The sequence below is a fragment of the Hyperolius riggenbachi genome, chromosome 11 (genome assembly GCF_040937935.1).
Source record: "Hyperolius riggenbachi isolate aHypRig1 chromosome 11, aHypRig1.pri, whole genome shotgun sequence".
Taxonomy (NCBI): domain Eukaryota; kingdom Metazoa; phylum Chordata; class Amphibia; order Anura; family Hyperoliidae; genus Hyperolius; species Hyperolius riggenbachi.
In genome coordinates this window covers 192,484,466-192,503,200 of record NC_090656.1, presented here as the reverse complement: position 1 = coordinate 192,503,200, position 18,735 = coordinate 192,484,466, and the positions used below count along the sequence as shown (strand labels likewise).

General features: G+C 45.0%; 1 protein-coding gene across 8 annotated transcripts in view; it reads left to right on the top strand.

The window, feature by feature from the left end:
• MUS81 (MUS81 structure-specific endonuclease subunit) overlaps window positions 1-18,735 on the top strand; it is a 219,811-nt gene that overhangs the window by 141,222 nt on the left and 59,854 nt on the right. For all 8 annotated transcript variants that reach the window (XM_068260464.1, XM_068260469.1, XM_068260462.1 and 5 more), the window contains 2 exons: window positions 903-1,076; window positions 8,448-8,577. In XM_068260464.1, coding sequence (XP_068116565.1) covers window positions 942-1,076; window positions 8,448-8,577 — 265 coding nt within the window. In that variant the 5' untranslated portion in view covers window positions 903-941. The remainder of the gene's footprint in view (window positions 1-902; window positions 1,077-8,447; window positions 8,578-18,735) is intronic.

Genomic DNA, 18,735 nt, shown 5'->3' with positions numbered 1-18,735 from the left:
CCGCATTCGGTAATGCTCAAAACAGTTGATTTTACCAATCACCTCTCCAAGTTACAATTCACTACACAGAAAATGACTGTTCCCGACTAGTGCGGTAATTATCTCTGGAAATGTCAATTCATGAAAATTTCCGCTTGTCATTTACCGGCCAAAAGTGTTTGGTAATTTTCTCCAGCCCACAGCAGCCGATAACTGGCTCTCCCCATGCTGTCTCTGTGCGGTAACTCGACAGACAGCCTTTGGGGAGAGCCACTCAGCCTGCTTCTCACGCTGATTGGATGTGACAGGGATGCCGGGTGGGTCTTTCACTGTATCAATGCAGAAGAAGCTGACAATGCTGTGGGCATCCCTGCATCCCCTTAGTTGTGCATATTTGTATTTTAGCACATAGAAGAGATCCCCCTGGTGGCTGCAGCACATCTAAAGGGATGACAGTATGCACAGTACAGAATACCTCCGAGACACACACACACAGCTGCACGCTGCCCTGCTCCACGCTAGTAACTGACACTTACCGACCAGGGCTTAGTGAATTGAGGCATGTTTGTTGGGTAAATCACCGAACTTCTGCCTCATGGGGGAAAACTTTTGTAAATTTGGAAGAAAAAAAAAAAGTGTAAAATATCGCAGGAGGCATTTTACCATCCAAAATGCTTTTACCGAACTCCTGATTGTGAATAGAGCCTAATGAGTTGCAAACAAATTTCATTTAAATCTTATGCAGCTTGGGATCGGACCAATCAAATTTGTGAAGTTGTTTATTTGCCCCAATCCTAGGTGCATACAGTGCAGTATTACCTTTTTCATTTTGAAATTGCACAAGCTGCTTTAATGTAACCTTTGTACATTTGTGAATACCCAATCAATATCATTACTCATCTAATGTATGACATTCTATGCAGGATGCTGATGTGTAGCTGACACACTGTGAAGGCCAGAAGATGCCAGGTCCGGTGAAAGTTGGGCGGAAGCGTCCTCTGCCTCCATGCCCCAATCCTCTCTTCTTGAAATGGCTGACTGAGTGGAAGGATTCAGCTGCAGAGAAAGGGCTGAAGACACAGTTTGTGTATCAGAAGGTAAGCTGCTGTATCCAGTCTAGGGCAGCGATCTGCAAACTCGGCTCTCCAGCTGTTAAGGAACTACAAGTCCCACAATGCATTTGTGTTTATGATTTATGACTGTCAGACTCCCGCAATACATTGTGGGACTTGTAGTTCCTTAACAGCTGGAGAGCCAAGTTTGCAGATCACTGGTCTAGTGCATGGGTGGACATGAGAGGAAGAGAGTCGGGCCCATTTGTAAAGAAGTGGTGATGTCTTTACAGATCACCTTTTTTCCCATTCTTCACTCTTGTACTCATGATCATATTTTCGGCACTGGCGATCCATGTCTAAAAACGACTAATTCAGGGCTAGTGCACACCAAAATCACTATTGCAATTGCTAGCGCTTAGCAGTTTTTCAAAAGCGATTTTGTGAAGCGATTTTTTTTTTTATTTTTTTTATTTTTTTTTTTTTCCAGAACCATTTTTTGAATAAATGAGCATTTTTGCTGATTCATTCAAGCTGAATCGCTCCAAAAAATGCTATATGCAGTGCATTTGCAATTTTAGAAAAATCACAACACTGCTGTGGGAACACCCTCAAAGGGCTCTTGATGTGCACCAGCCCTCAGAAACATGAAAAACCCTCATTGTGCTCTATTCACAATGGGCGGTTCGGTAAAATCATTTTGGACAGTAAAATACCTCATTTTGTATTTTACAATTTTTTTTTCCAAATTCACTAAAGTTTTCCCGCATGAGGCAGAAGTTCGGTAATTTACCTAACAAACATGCCTCAATTCACTAAGCCTTGCTCGGTAAGTGTCACTTACCAGCAGGCAGGCAGGGAGCTGTGTGTGTGACTCGAGGTTTTCCTCCCTGTGCATACGGTTGTGCTTTAGATGTGCTGTAGCCACGAGGGGGAGCTCTTCTGTATGCTAGAATACAAATGTACACATCTAAAGGGATGCAGGAAAGCCCTCAGAATGCATACATTTGAAATCGTCGCCGGTAGACTTGGGCACAGGATACAGCCAGTATATGGCACAAGTCCAGGCTGTATTAATTAATATTCCCCCTCCAGGCCTCCATGGGTAGTGAGGAATGATATAATTCGGCTTCCAGTGATTGCTGGAGGCCGAATTATTGTGTCTTTTTAAGCAACCTCGGCGCCGACGTTACTCACTGAGCGCTACTCAGTTGTGATTCCCTTTATTGTCTATGGAGGCGCTGGTTGCGCCGAAAAGCACTGCTCCGCTCAGAATTGACAGCGAATCTGCTTTGATACAGTGAAAGACCCACCCGATACCCCTTTGCGTCGAATCACAGTGAGAAGCAGGCTGTGTGGCTCTCCCTATTGGCTGCCTGATTCTCCCCAAAGAGACACAGCTTGGGGAGAGCAAGTTATCGGCTGCTGTGAGCTGGAGAAAAATACCGAAAACTTTTGCCCGGTAAATGAAATGCGGAAATCTTTGTGAATTACCGCACAAGTCGGTAATTTACCTCAGTAGTTGGTTCCCAACTTTTTTCTGTGCAGTGATAGATTTAGTAAATTGTAACTTGGGAAGATGATCGGTAAAATCGGCTGTTTTGAGCATTACCGAATGCTCCCCATCCCCTCGGAAAGTCACCATGTCGCTTTTTTCAAACGTCTTCCGAAAACGTAGCCATCCCCACCAGCGTTGCCCACCTTCAGCTTGGCAGCTGCAGCATGAAGACAGAGCCTGACCTGAAGGGCTCTGTCTTTTACATTGGAAATACTGTTTGATAGCATACAACTTTTAGGCAGGGAGCAAACTCATCCTACGATTTGTGTCCAATGCTGTGGTTCCCGCTCTCTGCGATTGCTCTGCAATCATGTTTGCATTTTCCTTGGGCGATTTTCCATGTTTGTTGCAGCGAGTTTTTTTTTTTTTAAAGTGCTGAACAATTGCGAACGCTCAGAAAAGCGCTTATAGTGAGAGCCCTAAAGCAGTTGAACTGTGTGCTCAGCAAGCAGTTAGGGCTTGTTCACATCTAGGGCGTTTTCACTATTTTTTCAGCGCCAGCAATTTTCAAAATTGCCCTGAAAGCGCTTGTGTAACGATCCCTGTACATATCTGCGCATTTTGTCTGCTTTCTGCTGACTAAAGCGCTGCTTGCACCATTTTTGGGGCGATTTTGCTATAATGGTATGTATAGGAAATGCGCAAAATTCTCACAAAAATCGCTTTTTTCCGGCGATTGCGTTCAGGCTTTCATGAATAAATACATTGTGTTTATTAATTTCCGGGTAAAAGAGTACACTTTTTGACTGACGTCAAGAAGTGAACAAACAGAACCGCTCTGCAAAAGCGCTTAGAAAAGCTCTTTATACAAAATCGAAGCACGCAGGTAAGTGCCGGGAGGGGGGGGGGGGGGGAAATCACTTGCAAAACGCTGGCCTCAGTGATTGAGATTTTAGATGTGAACAGAACCTTACCAGGCAGCAGTGAGCAGTTATCAGGCAGCAGAAATCAGTTACCAGGCAGCAGCGAGAGGTTATCAGGCAGCAGCAGGCAGTTGTGAAAGTTTGAGGGCTCGTTTCCACTATCGCGAATCTGCATGCGTCCAACGCATGCAGATCCGCACATGTAATACAAGTGGATGGGCCTGTTTCCACTGTAGCGTTGTTGAGGTGCGTTTTTTTCAGCGTGAAAAAAACGCACAAAAGAGCCAACGATTTCGCCTGCGTCGGGAATCCGTGCGAATCGCCGCTAATGTATTTAATAGTAAAAACGCATGCGTTTGTTACATGCGTTTTTACCCGCGATTTCGCGTGCGATTTCGCACCTTTTTCAATTTTATTTAGCCCTGGCAGTGTCATGGTTAATTTCGCATGGCACCCTGCCATGCGAAATCGCATGCGAAATCGCGGGTAAAAACGCATGCGGAAACTCATCCGCATGCGTTTTTACAAGCGTCGGAATGCGGCCGAAATCGCGTCGCAACAGTGGGAACGAGCCCTGAGAGGCATTTCACTGCCTATCAACAGTCCGTGGAAAAGAGGCCTTACTCTCATGCAAGCCAACAAATCTTGCATGCACATTTATTACAAATTGTATGTATCTAGGTATAATTAAGGTTAAGCAGTAAGGGCTGAAACCCACTAGGGTGATTTTGGCAGCATTCTGGGATTGCTGACAATCGCTGTCGCTTGCCAAAAATGCTTTGCCAATGAAAGTGTGTGGCGGAAAACACAGTAGTTTGGTTGCGATTAGTGGTAATCGCAGGACTTGTAGCATTTTGGGCGCATTTGCGCTCAATGATAAGTAAAGGAAGAGGCCACATGCGCTTCTCTGATTGGACATAGAGAATTACCTATGACCTTTTCCTTTAGGGGTCGGGGCTACAGATGGAAGTCAGACACTTGGTTAGTACAATAGAGTTTTGTTTAAAAAAAAAAAAACCTGGGAATCGCTAATTGGAAGCGCTGTACAGTTTACTCTTCTAAGCGTTGGGGAATCACAAGCGTAATCGCACCAGGAATCTCTGCACACAGCGATGCGGCGATTTTAAAGCTCTGCAGAGATTTCTAGTGGGTTCCAGGCCTAAGTGCATTTCATTGGCTTGTATGTAGGCTGCACACAGTTTGCATACAAGTGTGGATAATTTACATCTGATAGACTATACTTTACCACTTCCATGTAGTATGAGGCTCAAAAGATGTTCAAGCAGATTTTAATAGGTGAACTTTCATTCATTATAGAGGTGAGATGACACTCTTTTAGGACTCCTTTCCACTGCGCCTGCGCAGAACACTCCAGACCACGTCAGTGCGATCACGAGCGGTGCTTGTGCAGGCGCAGCAGATGCTGACTTGGCGAGGTTGGCACTTGCAATGGAGGGGGCCCCGGGCCACTGGCTGAAAGCAAAGTTGTGGTGAGGGCACAGGATGGCTGCCAGGGGCTGGAGGAAGCCCCAGGTAAGTAATTTTTTTTTAATGTTCCCGGTTTTTCCCTTTTAAAGGCCTCATTCACTCCTAAAAACAAAAACGCAAGTGTTTTGCATTTTTGTGCGCTGTTTTTTTTTCTCCCCTCCAGGCACTCAACTGTGCGCTGCAGTTTTTGAAAAAGCGCTTATATAAGCGCTTTGCCAGAGTGGTTTTGAGATTCACTCCCTGACGCAAGTCAGGAAGTGAACTCTTTGACCCGGAAAAGAATAAATACAATGCATTTATTCTAAAAAAAACACAATCGCCGCTTTCTATACCTGCCAGTATACGGAATTTGCCCCAAAAATGGTACAGGCACCGCTTTGCTGAACGCACAACGCATGAACCGCGCTGATATGAACTTTCTCATAGAGATTCATTGCACTAGTGTTTTGTGGGCGATTTTAAAAATTGCCTGCCGTGAACAAAGGCCGAAAATGCCCCTAGTGTGAACGAGCCTTAAAGGGGAACTGAAGAGAGAGGTATATGGAGGCTGTCATGTTTATTTCCTTTTAATCAATACCAGTTGCCTGGCAGCCCTGCTGGTCTATTTCTCTGCAGTAGTATCTGATGAAAACCAGAAACAAGCATGCAGCTAGTCTTGTCAGATCAGACTTATAAGTCTCAACCACTGAAACACCTGATCTGCTGCATGCTTGTTCAGGGGCTATGGCTAATAGTATTAGAGGCAGAGGATCAGCAGGGCTGCCAGGCAACTGGTATTGTCTAAAAGGAAATAAACATGACAGCTTCCATATACCTCTCTCTTCAGTTCCCCTTTAAAGGACAACTATAGTGAGAGGGATATGGAGGCTGCAATATTTATTTCCTTTTAAGCAGTGCCAGTTGCCTGGCTGTCTGGCTTATCCTGTGCCTCTAATACTTTAAGCCATAGCCCCTGAACAAGCATGCGGCAAATCAGGTGTTTCTGACATTATTGTCAAAATCTGATTACCTGCATGCTTGTTTCTGATGTAATTCAGACAGTACTGCAGCCAAATAGACCAGCAGGGCTGCCAGGCCACTAGTATTGTTTAAAAGGAAATAAATATGGCAGCTACCATATCCATCTTACTTCAGGTGTCCTTTAAACGATTGATTTCAGTTGCAGTATCCTCAAGGCCTCTCTCACAGTGCGACATTAAAGTTGCACGTTAGAAAATGTTTTAACGTGGACTAACACACCGCAATATTAAGTCTGTGCAACATTCACAGTGCACACGTTGCGTTGTGTGTAACGCGTAGCAATATTTAGGAAGTGCTGCATGCTGTGTGTTTAGCAATAAATGTGTGTTGCACATGCTCAGTAATGTTTTTTTTTTTTTTATGTAATGCATGCGCCGCTTTCGTTCCATCACTGTGCGACAAAAACGGCGCACCAAACGCAGGGCTAAATAATGTACTATAACGTCCAAGTTGTAGTCTTTCAATACGTTGCATTAGGGGCATGTTATGCGACCCTTAACGTCGCATCAAACGCAACGTCCCACTGTGAAAGAGGCCTAAAGCCTCACATTACAGCATTGTAGCATTGCTTCTTTGCTTCTTTTTGCTTGTAGCATTGCTTCTTAGGCTATGTATGAAATCCATATAGGATTAAGGGCTCAAACCCACCAGCAGCCTTTTCTAAGCACTAGTGATTTGAAAATCACACCCATAGCATTACATTAGCATGAGCTTTTCAAATCACAAGCGCTCAGAAAAGCTCTTGCAGTGTGAACCAGCCCTAATGTGCGTGCAAACTTAATGCAAATTGTATGCAGCTTAGAAATGGGCCATTTCTTGTGCCAGCTAGTCATATTTTATCTCGGATACACGAAGTCCATTCTGTAGTATATGTTTGTGATTGTAATAATAGCTCTATGAGAATGTACTTTGTGAACAGCATGTGGGTATCATATGTTTCCGGGGCTATGCTGTTGTCATCTGTTTACGTTTATATACCGTAGCTAGAATTGCCACATAACGAGTCTACAGTGTGACTGTATTATACCAAAAAAGGCCAATGCATAACTGGTTGTTAGGAATCCGCAGGAAATCCACTATTAATAGAAACCTGAAATTAGGGGAACATGGAGGCTGCCATCTTTACTCTTTTAAATACATAGGCCTCCATTCATAAAACCATGGGGTTGTTTCATTAATCTGTGCTGCTAAAGCAGTACAAGCTTAACTACTTCTCAACCACAAGGTTTTCACCTAAAAACACAGCAATTTTCACATTTCAGGGAGGCATCGCTGATGCTGATCACTCACTAATGCTGTTCTAGTTACAGTGATTTCAGTAACTGTAACAGCATAGTGACTGATGCAATGTTTATAAACATTCTGAATGAATGAGCACTGCCATTGGCTTGGCAGTGCTCATTCAAACTTGTAAGCACTTTGATTGGCTTTGTGAACACTTATTCACATCAGCCAATCACGGATCAGTGGGTGCCCAACGCGCGTGCGATCACAGCGGGGAAATAAACAGGAGTCGCTTATCTACGCCCCTGTGACTCAGGTGAATTTTAACAGGGGGTAGATGAGCGTGGCAGAGGTTGCCAAGTAGTTAATTACACCAACGCAAACTAAATACAGGGCCGCTCGCTATGAGTGGTGATGCTGCGTAGCGCGCGCTCCTAAATTACGCTTGCTCCCTTTAATGTACGGCCGATCCTAGTGCAAGATCTGAGATTGCTTTAACACACCTTGATTGGGCCAAAATGCTGCCTGTCACGTAGCACATACAATATAGTGGCTTTCTGTAAGCCCGCCTGAACTGCCAATAGCAGCGCTGCACTAATATACTGGCTGTTCTGGATTGGTCAATGGTCCTGTGTGCGTAAGTGACAGGACCATTGCCCAATCCAGAACAGCCAGTATGAGTATGTTAGTGCATCGCTGCTATTGGCACCTAAGGCGGTTCAGGCGGGCTTACAGAAAGCCCCTATGTTATATGTGCTGTGTGACAGACAGCTTTTTGGCCCAATCAAGGTGTGTTAAAGCAACCTCAGATCTCACGCTAGGATTGGCCGTACATTAAAGGGAGCACATGCTACGCAGCACTACTGCGTGTAACGTGCAGCCCTGTATTAAGCTCACGTTGGTGTCAGTAAGTTTACACTGCTTTAGCAGCGCAGCCTATTGAATCAACTCCCATGTGCGGTAAAGAGATTTGTAGCAAGAAATTACTGACGGTAGTTATTATCCTGTTTTCCACATTCACAAAAATTTCATCTGATTTGATAATTTATGAATTGGGTGGTTAATCTCCCTCATGGTACAATAAAAGCGATTAGACAATCTTGTTTTTCCATAATATGTTTAATGCACACAGTTCATAGGTGAGATTATGTAGTCTTGTGGAAAACACTGGCCGATTCAATGTGACTGCAGGAAGGAAATGGCAAAGCACCTTTTTTTTTTTTTTTAGTGGATAGAGATTTAATAAAACCTTTTTTCTTTTAGGCTATCAGCTCCCTGAAGAAGTACCCCCTGCCCCTGAACAGTGGAAAGGAGGCTAAAATCCTTCAAAACGTTGGAGATGGAATATGCAGAATGTTGGATGAGAAACTGAAGAAGCATTATGCTGAACATGGTATGTGAGCTCACTTACTTCACACTGAAGCACCTTTTGTGACACAGATAAGTCTACCTGGATCTCTTGACAATGGCTATGCATTACTTGATTTTTTTTCCATCAATATCCAGCTGTATCTGCTAGAAATCGAGGACGCAAATGATTCCCAATTCATTTATTTTTTTTACCCAAAATGGATTAATTTGGTCGATTGCGTTGGTTGGATGATTTTGCTCCATCAGTGGTGCGTCAGCAGTAAGAGGGTTAGAAGTGCATTTGCACCCAACGATTTTTCTACTGAAAATTTGGCACACTTTTTTTTTTGTAACCACAACAAAACATTTGTAAAGTGCTTTTGTCCCGTGGGACCCAAAGCGCATAAGCTTGCTGGTCTCAGATTAGTACTGAGTGAAGATAAGGGAAAAGGTAGGTGATCATAAATGTCAGACTTAATAGGTGTTTTTTTTTTGTTTTGTTTTTTTTTTACTTTTGATTCAAACACCTCCAGGGCTGGAGCTGTCTTGATTGCGTGTGGCAAGGCATTCCAGTGGGTAGGGGCAGCATGACAGAAGGGTTTTAGTTGTACTCTGGGGGTGGTCCATTTCTTATTGATTTGAGGTTGTGGGAGATGTGACACAGTTGCTACAAATTCCTCACGTATCCGGTGCCTAGGTTCTGTAGAGATTTGAATGTTAGAATGACAATTTTGAAAAGGATTCTCCATTTTATGGGTAGCCAATGGAGTGAGCAATGGATCACTGTTGTGTGGCAATAGCGGGGTTGGCTTGTTAACAGCCTTGCATCATCATTCTGTACTAGCTGTAGGCAGTGTAGGTCTTTGGAAGGCCTGCATAAAGGGTGTTTCGTAGACACTTTGCTCAAGTTGAGCAGTGGTGCTGAGTCCCCTGCAGTGGTTTGGCTACCACGTCTCATGTTCTCCCCATGCTAAATCATGTCATGTGTCTGTCCATCAACAAGGTCATCCAGCACCCAAGGCTGAGACACCAAAGTGCACCCCTCCATCCCTCCCACCCCAGCCGTCACACACTGATTGCTATTGGACTAAGAGGCGGCCCAGGGCCCCCAACACCTTAATCGTTCGTTATCTGGCTTGCAGTCTCTGCCATGTATCCCATTTCCTTATTTCTCTGTGCTTCAATTCTGGTACGGTTATCAAACAAATTACCTCATGTGAAGTAATTTACCTCATGAGGTAATGACATTTACAAATTCTGGTAGGTTTTAGTCATGTTTTACCTCATGAGGTAAATTATGAGGTAATAATAGCTATTCTCCTGGAAATTTAGGGAAATGTTAGCACATAATTTACCGATCAGTTTAAGACCTGCCCGTACCTGGAGGTAAAGTCAATTTGTATGCATTTTGCAGTTTTTAGTGGAGTTCCTATTGCTGTGGTTCCTATTCAGGCTGTGTAATAGAAAAGAATAGTAGAAATAAAACTCCAAATATTTACTTGATTTTTTTTTTATAAGGCATGCCTTTAAATATACTTTTCATAGGTTGCTACATAATCAAATACACCTCCCTCCCCCCCCCCCCCCCCCCCTCTCAAAAAAGATCTTCCAAAGACTATCATAACTTATGGAAGACAAAGACTACTTTCATTTATTTACTGCATGCTTACCGTTGAAATACCTCATGTTTTACCTCACACATGCATTTGCCTCCTGTTTGGAAATGGAGAAAAAATTTTCAGAATTGCTAAATAAAGAGGAAAACCCCTCATGAGGTATTTTATCTACAAAAAAATATTTACCTCACATAGCTACCAGAATTGAGGCCAGTAGGGGAAAGAGAGCTGAGTCGGAGCAGTGCTTTTCAGCGCAGGAAGATTTGGGCACAGCCGGCGCCACCATAGACTGTAATAGGAATTACAGCTATAGCGGCGCTCAGTGACGTCAGCGCCGTCAGAAGACGGAACTGAAGTTGCTTTTAAAACACAATAATTTGGCCTCCAGCAATGACTGGAAGCCGAATTTATATCATTCCCCACTATCCATGGCGGCCTGGAGGGGGAATAGTAATTAACTGGGCTGGCACTTGTGCAGCAGCAGGATCAGCCATATACCGACTGTATCCTGCGCCCAAGTCTCCGGGCGCTGATTTCACATGTATTCAGCTGAGTGAGTTGTGCGCCCTCCTACACTGCGCCCTGAGGCTGGAGCCTGTCTTGGTTCTCCCCGGCCCTGCTGTCCATGTCTGAGTGATAGGAGGAGGGTGGGAGTAAAAACTGGATTTGGGGGTAGCCAGAAATCTCAAAATGTAACATTGGTGCCTATGGAAGCGCCCTATTTCTGGGCCACAAATCACGCCCACATTACCTGCTGGGCCATAATTATACTTCTCTCTCTATGTGATCCATTCCCTATTTTTATTCCAATAATCTCCCTGGCAAACCAACAATCACAGCGAATGCTGTTGGTGATTTTATTGTTTTATTTTGTGTCCTGGAAGGCAGCTGAAATCATTCCTGAGAAGTGTTCTTTATATAGATTCTTTAGAGCAGTGGTTCCCAACCTTTTCCGGCCCGGGGAACACTGTCTGACCAAATTTTTCTTCGGGGAACGGCGCGGGGGGTGGGGGGGTGGTAGGATGCGGCCCCTGGTTGTTTGCGCGACCTAGTGGACAGTGCCGTGCGCAGCAGGCTATGGGGGGGGGGGTGCGGCTGCATAGCTAGCATAGTTGCCCCAGTGTAGGGGGTTTAGTTGCCTTAGTGTAGCTAGTATAGTGCCCCAGTATAGCTAGTATAGTGCCCCAGTATAGCTAGTATAGTGCCCCAGTATAGCCAGTATAGTGCCCCAGTATAGCCAGTATAGTGCCCCAGTATAGCCAGTATAGTGCCCCAGTATAGCCAGTATAGTGCCCCAGTATAGCCAGTATAGTGCCCCAGTATAGCCAGTATAGTGCCCCAGTATAGCCAGTATAGTGCCCCAGTATAGCCAGTATAGTGCCCCAGTATAGCCAGTATAGTGCCCCAGTATAGCCAGTATAGTGCCCCAGTATAGCCAGTATAGTGCCCCAGTATAGCCAGTATAGTGCCCCAGTATAGCCAGTATAGTGCCCCAGTATAGCCCCCCAGTATAGCTAGTATAGTGCCCCAGTATAGTGCCCCAGTATAGCCAGAATAGTGCCCTAGTATAGCTAGTATAGTGCCCCAGAATAGTGCCCCAGTATAGCCAGTATAGTGCCCCAGTATAGCGCCCCAGAATAGCCAGTATAGTGCCCCAGTATAGCCCCCCAGTATAGCTAGTATAGTGCCCCAGTATAGCCAGAATAGTGCCCCAGTATAGCCAGAATAGTGCCCCAGTATAGCCAGAATAGTGCCCCAGTATAGCCAGAATAGTGCCCCAGTATAGCCAGAATAGTGCCCCAGTATAGCGCCCCAGGATAGCCAGTATAGTGCCCCAGTATAGCGCCCCAGGATAGCCAGTATAGTGCCCCGGTATAGTGCCCCCCGCCCGTCCCCGCCGCTGTTATTACCTTAACAGCTGCCGCTCCTCCCCTCTCCGGCGCGTGTATATTCAAGCAGCGTATCTCCGGCTGCTCTGTGTGATGCGGAAGGAAGCAGGGCAGCGGCTTCCTGTAACGGCGATATGTATCGCCGTTACTATGGAAACCGAGCCCTGCCTCCTGCGCATCACACAGAGCAGCCGGAGATACGCTGCTAGAATAAACACATGCGCTGGAGAGGGGAGAGCGGCCGCTGCTAAGGTAATAGCAGCGGCGGCTGCGGGGACGTGCGGGAGGGGGGATAAGAGGACGGGACACCAGGCAACGTTCCGCGGCACACTAGTGTGCCGCGGAACACTGGTTGAAAAACGCTGCTTTAGAGCAGAGTATAAAGCCAAGCTAAGTGCTAGGCAGCATAAGCTATAGCATTGTAGCACATATACGTCATCTGTCTAAACAGCACTGCCCACAATGCCCTCTATAGAAATGCTGTCACCGGCTGCTATTATACAGTAAGGGCAGCCTTGTGTCTATTGAGAAGCAGTTGGTGTGGCAACGCAGCTACTGCAGCCTGAAAGCAGCAGGAAATCACCTCACAGAGGCCGACTGTTTCAGGAACAAAACTAAAAAACGAGCAGATTAGAAAGATACCTCACAGAGGCCGACTGTTTCAGGAACAAAACTAAAAAACGAGCAGATTAGAAAGATACAGGTTCTTGTTTAAGAAATTGTGCTTACAACCCACCAGACCTTTCACCAACAGAAAATCTCTAAATCCAGGATGGTGAAGGTCTGAAATAAGAGGTGATAGCAGCAGCAGTGATCAATAAGGAGGAAATAGCTGGGGTCAGGCTGATAGATGAAAACAGTCTCTGTCTCTCTATGTGGGACTGAAGCATACCGATTTCCTGAGAGAGCACGAATTGCATAACAGCTAGCTGGAGGAATTTTCCTGCTGTAAGGCCTGGTTGGGGAGAGTGACTAGACATGTTCATGCTTGGCTTGTGAGCTGATCTGTGTTTGCTTTGCAGCAGACATAAAATGGCTTCTAATATGGGACAACAAATACAATTGCACTGCTGCCACCTAGTGTTGAATCTCCTAAACTGCATTTGTAGCCTTTACAACAAGGGGCCTGATCATAATACAATACAATACAATAACATTTCTATTGTGCTTTTCTCCCGTAGGACTCAAAGCGCTTAGGCTCTCTCAGATTCAGTTATTGGTAGTAGGATGAAGTATTCACACAACAAAAGTTATAATTCTGCAAATGCCAAACTGAACAGGTGGGTTTTTAGTCTGGATTTAAACACGTCCAGGGATGGAGCTGTCCTGATCTGTTGAGGTAGGGAGTTCCAAAACGTAGGGGCAGCATGACAGAAGGCTCTGGGACCAAAAGTTTCCAAGTGGACTCTGGGTATGACTAGATTATTAGAACCTGTGGATCTGAGAATGTGGGGATTGCTACGCAGCTGCAACATATCTTTCATGTATCCAGGGCCCAGATTATTCAGGGATTTAAATGTCAGTAGGCCGATCTTGAATACGACCCTCCATTCTATAGGTAGCCAGTGAAGGGAGTGCAGGACTGGCGTTATGTGGCAGTGACGGGGTTGGTTGGTTAGCAGTCTGGCAGCAGTATTCTGTATCAGCTGTAGGCGGTACAAGACCTTTTTTGGAAGGCCAGTGTAGAGAGCATTGCAGTAGTCCAGTCGGGATGTGATGAAGGCGTGGACTAAGGTTGGCAGATCTTCTGGGGGGATGAGGTGCTTGATTTTTGCAATGTTCTTCAGGTGAAAATAGGATGATTTCACCACAGCAGAGATTTTTCCACTTACCATCTATTCTATTCAAATGACTTGTTAAAGCAGTAGGATTAGCCATACTATGCCAGGGGGAAAACGCATGTATAGGTAAATAAATGCTTGATCTACTTACATAACACATGTATTGTATTGTCCACATTTTGATTTCAGTGAATTTTATATAGTAAATGTAGAGAATTCTGTTCCTGGTGGGGGCCATGTCTTTTGCCCACAGCTTAGGCTAAATCCTGTCATTTCTGCCCTTTACTTGTTTTTCTTTGCTCTTCCAGTCACCTCAGCCTTGCTTGTAAACACAAGTGAGCAGGGGGTCATGTTTCAGATAAGAAGCTAGGCAGGGAAATAAATGGATGATGAGGAATGTATTACAGATAAAAAGAACCCCCAGCATGCAACTGTTTAGCACTGACTACTAAAGGGCCAGTGCACCTAAGCAGAAAACGTTTTGAATGCAGGATTAACATCTTTATCACTTAATACACCCAGACCAGTTGCTGTTGAAATATGATTTTTATGGTGACAATCCCGCTTTAAGTGCGAGATTTGCAGAGAAACTCAAGTGGCCCAGGGCTGTACGTTTTGCAGGATAGAGCAGTGGTCACGACAATTTAAATGTCGGGCTTCATAGACATGAAAAGTCCAGCAATGTGAAAAGTATAAGAGCCACGATACAACACAAGGGATGATTTGCATATTCAGCAGTGATGCACTGTGGGATACTTCATATTCTCACTCCAACCTGAATAATCGCAAATACCTTCTGTTTTAAGAAGGCAGAATTCTATTTTACAATACAACACAAACCATTTTGAATTTTCAAATTAAAGGTGAATGTTAATGACTTCCTATTGTCAGAAATGGAATATCCATAGTTTAAAGGAAATCTTAAGTCTTTAAAAAAGAGTTTAACTTTTTCCGGGGGTTTTTGCAGTCATCCTGGGCACATGCCATTCTTCCGTGACCCTCCAGCAAGCAGTTGTGACTTCTTTAACCAGTTCACCCCCAAGGGTTTTTACTCTAACGGACCAGAGCAATTTTCACTTGTCAGTGCTCCTCCCTTTTATTCCCTAATAACTTTATTACTACTTATCACAAGAAAATGATTTATACCTCGTTTTTTTCACCACCAATTAGGCTTTCTGTGGGTAGTACATTTTGCTGAGAATTTTTTTATTATAAATGCGTTTTAATGGGAAAAAAACAAAAAAAAAGAGAAAAAAAACATTATTTCTCAGTTTTTAGCCATTATACTTTTAAAATTAAACATTCTCCTGTGGATAAAACAAATATATTTTATTTGCCCAGTTGTCCCGATTATTAAACCGTTTAAATTATGTCCCTATCACAATGTATGGCGACAATATATTATTTTGAAATATAGGTGTTATTTTTCTGTTTTGTTTTTTTTTTCTTCTGGCCATAATTACAAGCCCCTATATAATAAATTAAAATTAATTTCCCCCCATAAAACATAGATTAAAAAAAGGCAACTATTTATTTATTTATTTGAAGCTGATTTTTTTTTTTTTTTACAAGTGTTTTTTTTTTGGGGGGGGGGGGGGGGGGGGGTGTAAGTGTAATTTCATCAGTTTTATTAATAGTGTGTATGTAATTATGTATGTATGTACTTTGTACCTGTAATATACTTTTTGGCCACAAGATGGTGCTAGTGCACACTCTCCCGTATAGGAAGTGATCACTCCCACGCCGCAGTCCTCCTCTGCCTGGAACCGCCGCCACCGGGTCCCGTCATTGCCGCGAGTCGGCAAGTCGGCCGGCGGACGCGGCCAATTCTCCGCATCACCGGGTTCTCTCCCCATACTGATACGCATGTGGCCGCTAACTGCGCAGCCGCATGCGTACATGTATGGAGGGAGCCCCTGTGATGCGGACAATTGGCCGCGTCCGCCGGAAGTGACGGGCCCGGTACCGGCGGATCCAGGAAGCTGAGGACGGCGGCGTGGGAGCGATTCAGGCTTATGGGGCTGGAAGAAGCCCCAGGTATGTATAAAATCTTTTTCTTTTTCCACCCCCCGTTCCTCTCTGGTTCCCTTTAATGTATTCATCATTGACTTTCTTGTGTTTCTCCACCCTCTGACTTTGTCTCAGTGCCCATGGAATATATGCAGTGGTGATTGCAGCAATGTAAATTGCCAATTAGCTCATATACATAAGGTAGGGGCAGGTGACATAGCTAAAGAGTGCCTACATCTTAAGGCCCCATGAAAGGTTAGCTATGGGACCCCGTAATTTCTAGCTACGCCACTGAACAAGCATGTCGCAAATTCAGCCAGAAACTGCATGCTTGTCTATGGCTAAAAGTGTAAAGGCAGAGGACAAGCAGGGCTCCCAGGCAATTAGCATTGTTTAAAAGAAAATATGTCAGACTTCAGGTGCGTTTTACCTGGCTGTCCTGTATTGCCTCACCACATACACAACCATGCAAATCCTTACCTTGTATTGGCGACGTACAAATACTCCAAATAGATGTACGAGTCATGATTCTGTTTACATTAGAAGTTACAGGTGCTTTATAAGCCGGCAGCTTTAGATACAATTCCTCACTATCAGAGGTGCAAAGGAATGACTTGCACGGCTAGGCCCACTACCCTGAATATACATAGCCTAGCAATGGCTTTCATGCAAAACAAGTGCAAATTGTATGCAGCCTGAAACTGGACTAAACAAATGACATTCCCTGGGATTTGGATTGGCCCAGTTCCACCTCTCATACATGCTGGATGGAGTTATTTTCATCTCATTGACCACCTGTAGTCTCAAAGTTTTGCATTATGGGTGTTTCATTTTGGCCAAGCAATCCTGTTAAAGTTTCCTTCAGGGCTGTGCTTTGCATTTTTTTTCCCCTTTTGCTTAGAGGGTGTCACGGACGATTGCGGGGACGCAGGCGCGTCCTGGACGACCGTGAAGAAAAAGCAATCGCACTCGATTCCCTGCATCGATTGCGCTTCAAAACGGTACAATCCGGGTTGAGTGTGTAGGGGCAGCTGCAGTCTTTTCTCAGCAGAGAGAGAGCCCCAGCCTAAATGCTGGTTGGCCCTTTTGATATGCTAATGAGCCTGGGCCCAGAGAGTCCCTGGCTTCAAGCTGTGCTGATGGCCCATCCATCAGGTATAAGGTGACAAACACCATGACAGAACCAATTTAGAGTGAGGAAACTCAGACACTCCGACTCCTTTTCCCAGCAGGGAGCCGACATGTGGCTTGCTGCTGCCAACTTCAAAGAACCTTTGCCTGGGAATGACCTGGTATAAATCCCAGGGGTCTCTCATATTGCATAAACTGCTATATGTATCATATTTTCTGTGTTGCCAGGCTGGCAGACCCTCCAAACTAACAGAGCAGGTAGGGCCCTGCCTGGCGTTTGGTTCTGAGAACATTTCAGAACCTTCTGAGGTAAAGACTGCCCGTTAGGCAGTTCAACAGTGCCCTAATGGTACCACAGGGGTCCCACCCCTCATGTTTGGTATCAGACTGCTGGGTACATCAAGGCAGACCTGAAAATATTAGTAAATCTGCCCTGACCTGTACGGTTCTGTGAGATAGAGCCCATATATGGTTAAGGCATGATTTCTGGTCTCCAGGACAAGGGCAGGACTCATCTCATGTTCTAAGGGGGTGTGTGGGCCCGCCCTCACTTCCTCCTACTGAATCAGGGGCATAAGAATGGCAGAGGAGCCAAACTCAGTGTCCTCCACACTGAACCATCTTGCACTCATCAGATGCCAGCTTGAGGATATGCTGGCATCCACCTGGTCTGAACTCTGAACTCTGGACTTTGAAACCAAGGACTTTATGATTCTTCCCACAATAAGGACATCTTTCCAGGAACTAAGTATTTTTCTCCCTTCTTTTATTTTTCATACTGGCTATTACTGTTTTAATAATTGTTGATTTTCATAATTGCCTGTATATATTAATTATTTATATTGCGTGAATAAACGACTTTCCCCAAGTCATTCACTGTTTCGCTACCCTGCTTATCAGCACACACAGAAATGATCCCGGGTCTCTGAAGATACGCTACTGTTTGTTTGTTGTTGGCTAGACAGAATATCGTGTGTTTAACCGTTTTATTCGCAGGATTAGTCAGTCAGTTAGTGGGCCCCACGGTCCCATAGTAACCGCGGTGGTGGCAGTTTACTCTGAACCAGTAGGTGACGTTGTAATTACCCGTGTCTCACAGGCTCCCTTCTGAGTTGTCTGCGGCTAATTCTTAACGGTTCCTGCGCATTGACTGCGACCAGAGTTCGCACGATCTGTGCGCTGGCACCGTTTAGAAGGCTAAGTGCGGTCAGCCACTAGGGCTCCTGTGACAGTGTTAGGCAGCGGTTGGGATCTGTGTTGTGCTGAAAGTATCTGCGATAGCGCTAGCGCTATCGAGAAACGAACTAATTCGTTGGTGTAGCTGGAAGGCAATATATTTTTTATATATACAGAGAGACTGTGTAGCCAGTACCCCTCCCCAAAAGTTTTATTTTATTTGGCATGGAAATGTCCGGGAACTACCAGAACATGTGCCTAGCAGACCTGGAAAATCTTTGCGAAGAGAGGGGCATTGGCATCCTCCGCAAGACAAAACGGGACCTGATAGCAGACTTGTCCAGATGGGATGCCCAGCAACTGCGGGAGCCGGGAGTGTCCGCTGAGGTGGATACCAGCCCATCTGACAATCAAGGGGAACCAGAGGCTGAAGATCTTAGGCATACAGAGGTTGAGCATCCTGCGGGCCCTGTTGCAACAGTTACGCCAGAGACTGTCAGTATGGACCCCAATCCCAGAGTTTCTGACATTACTCGCCCGGAACTGGCCAGTACTGGACTGTCCATGGGTGCTGACCCGGTAATGCAGCAGGCATTAC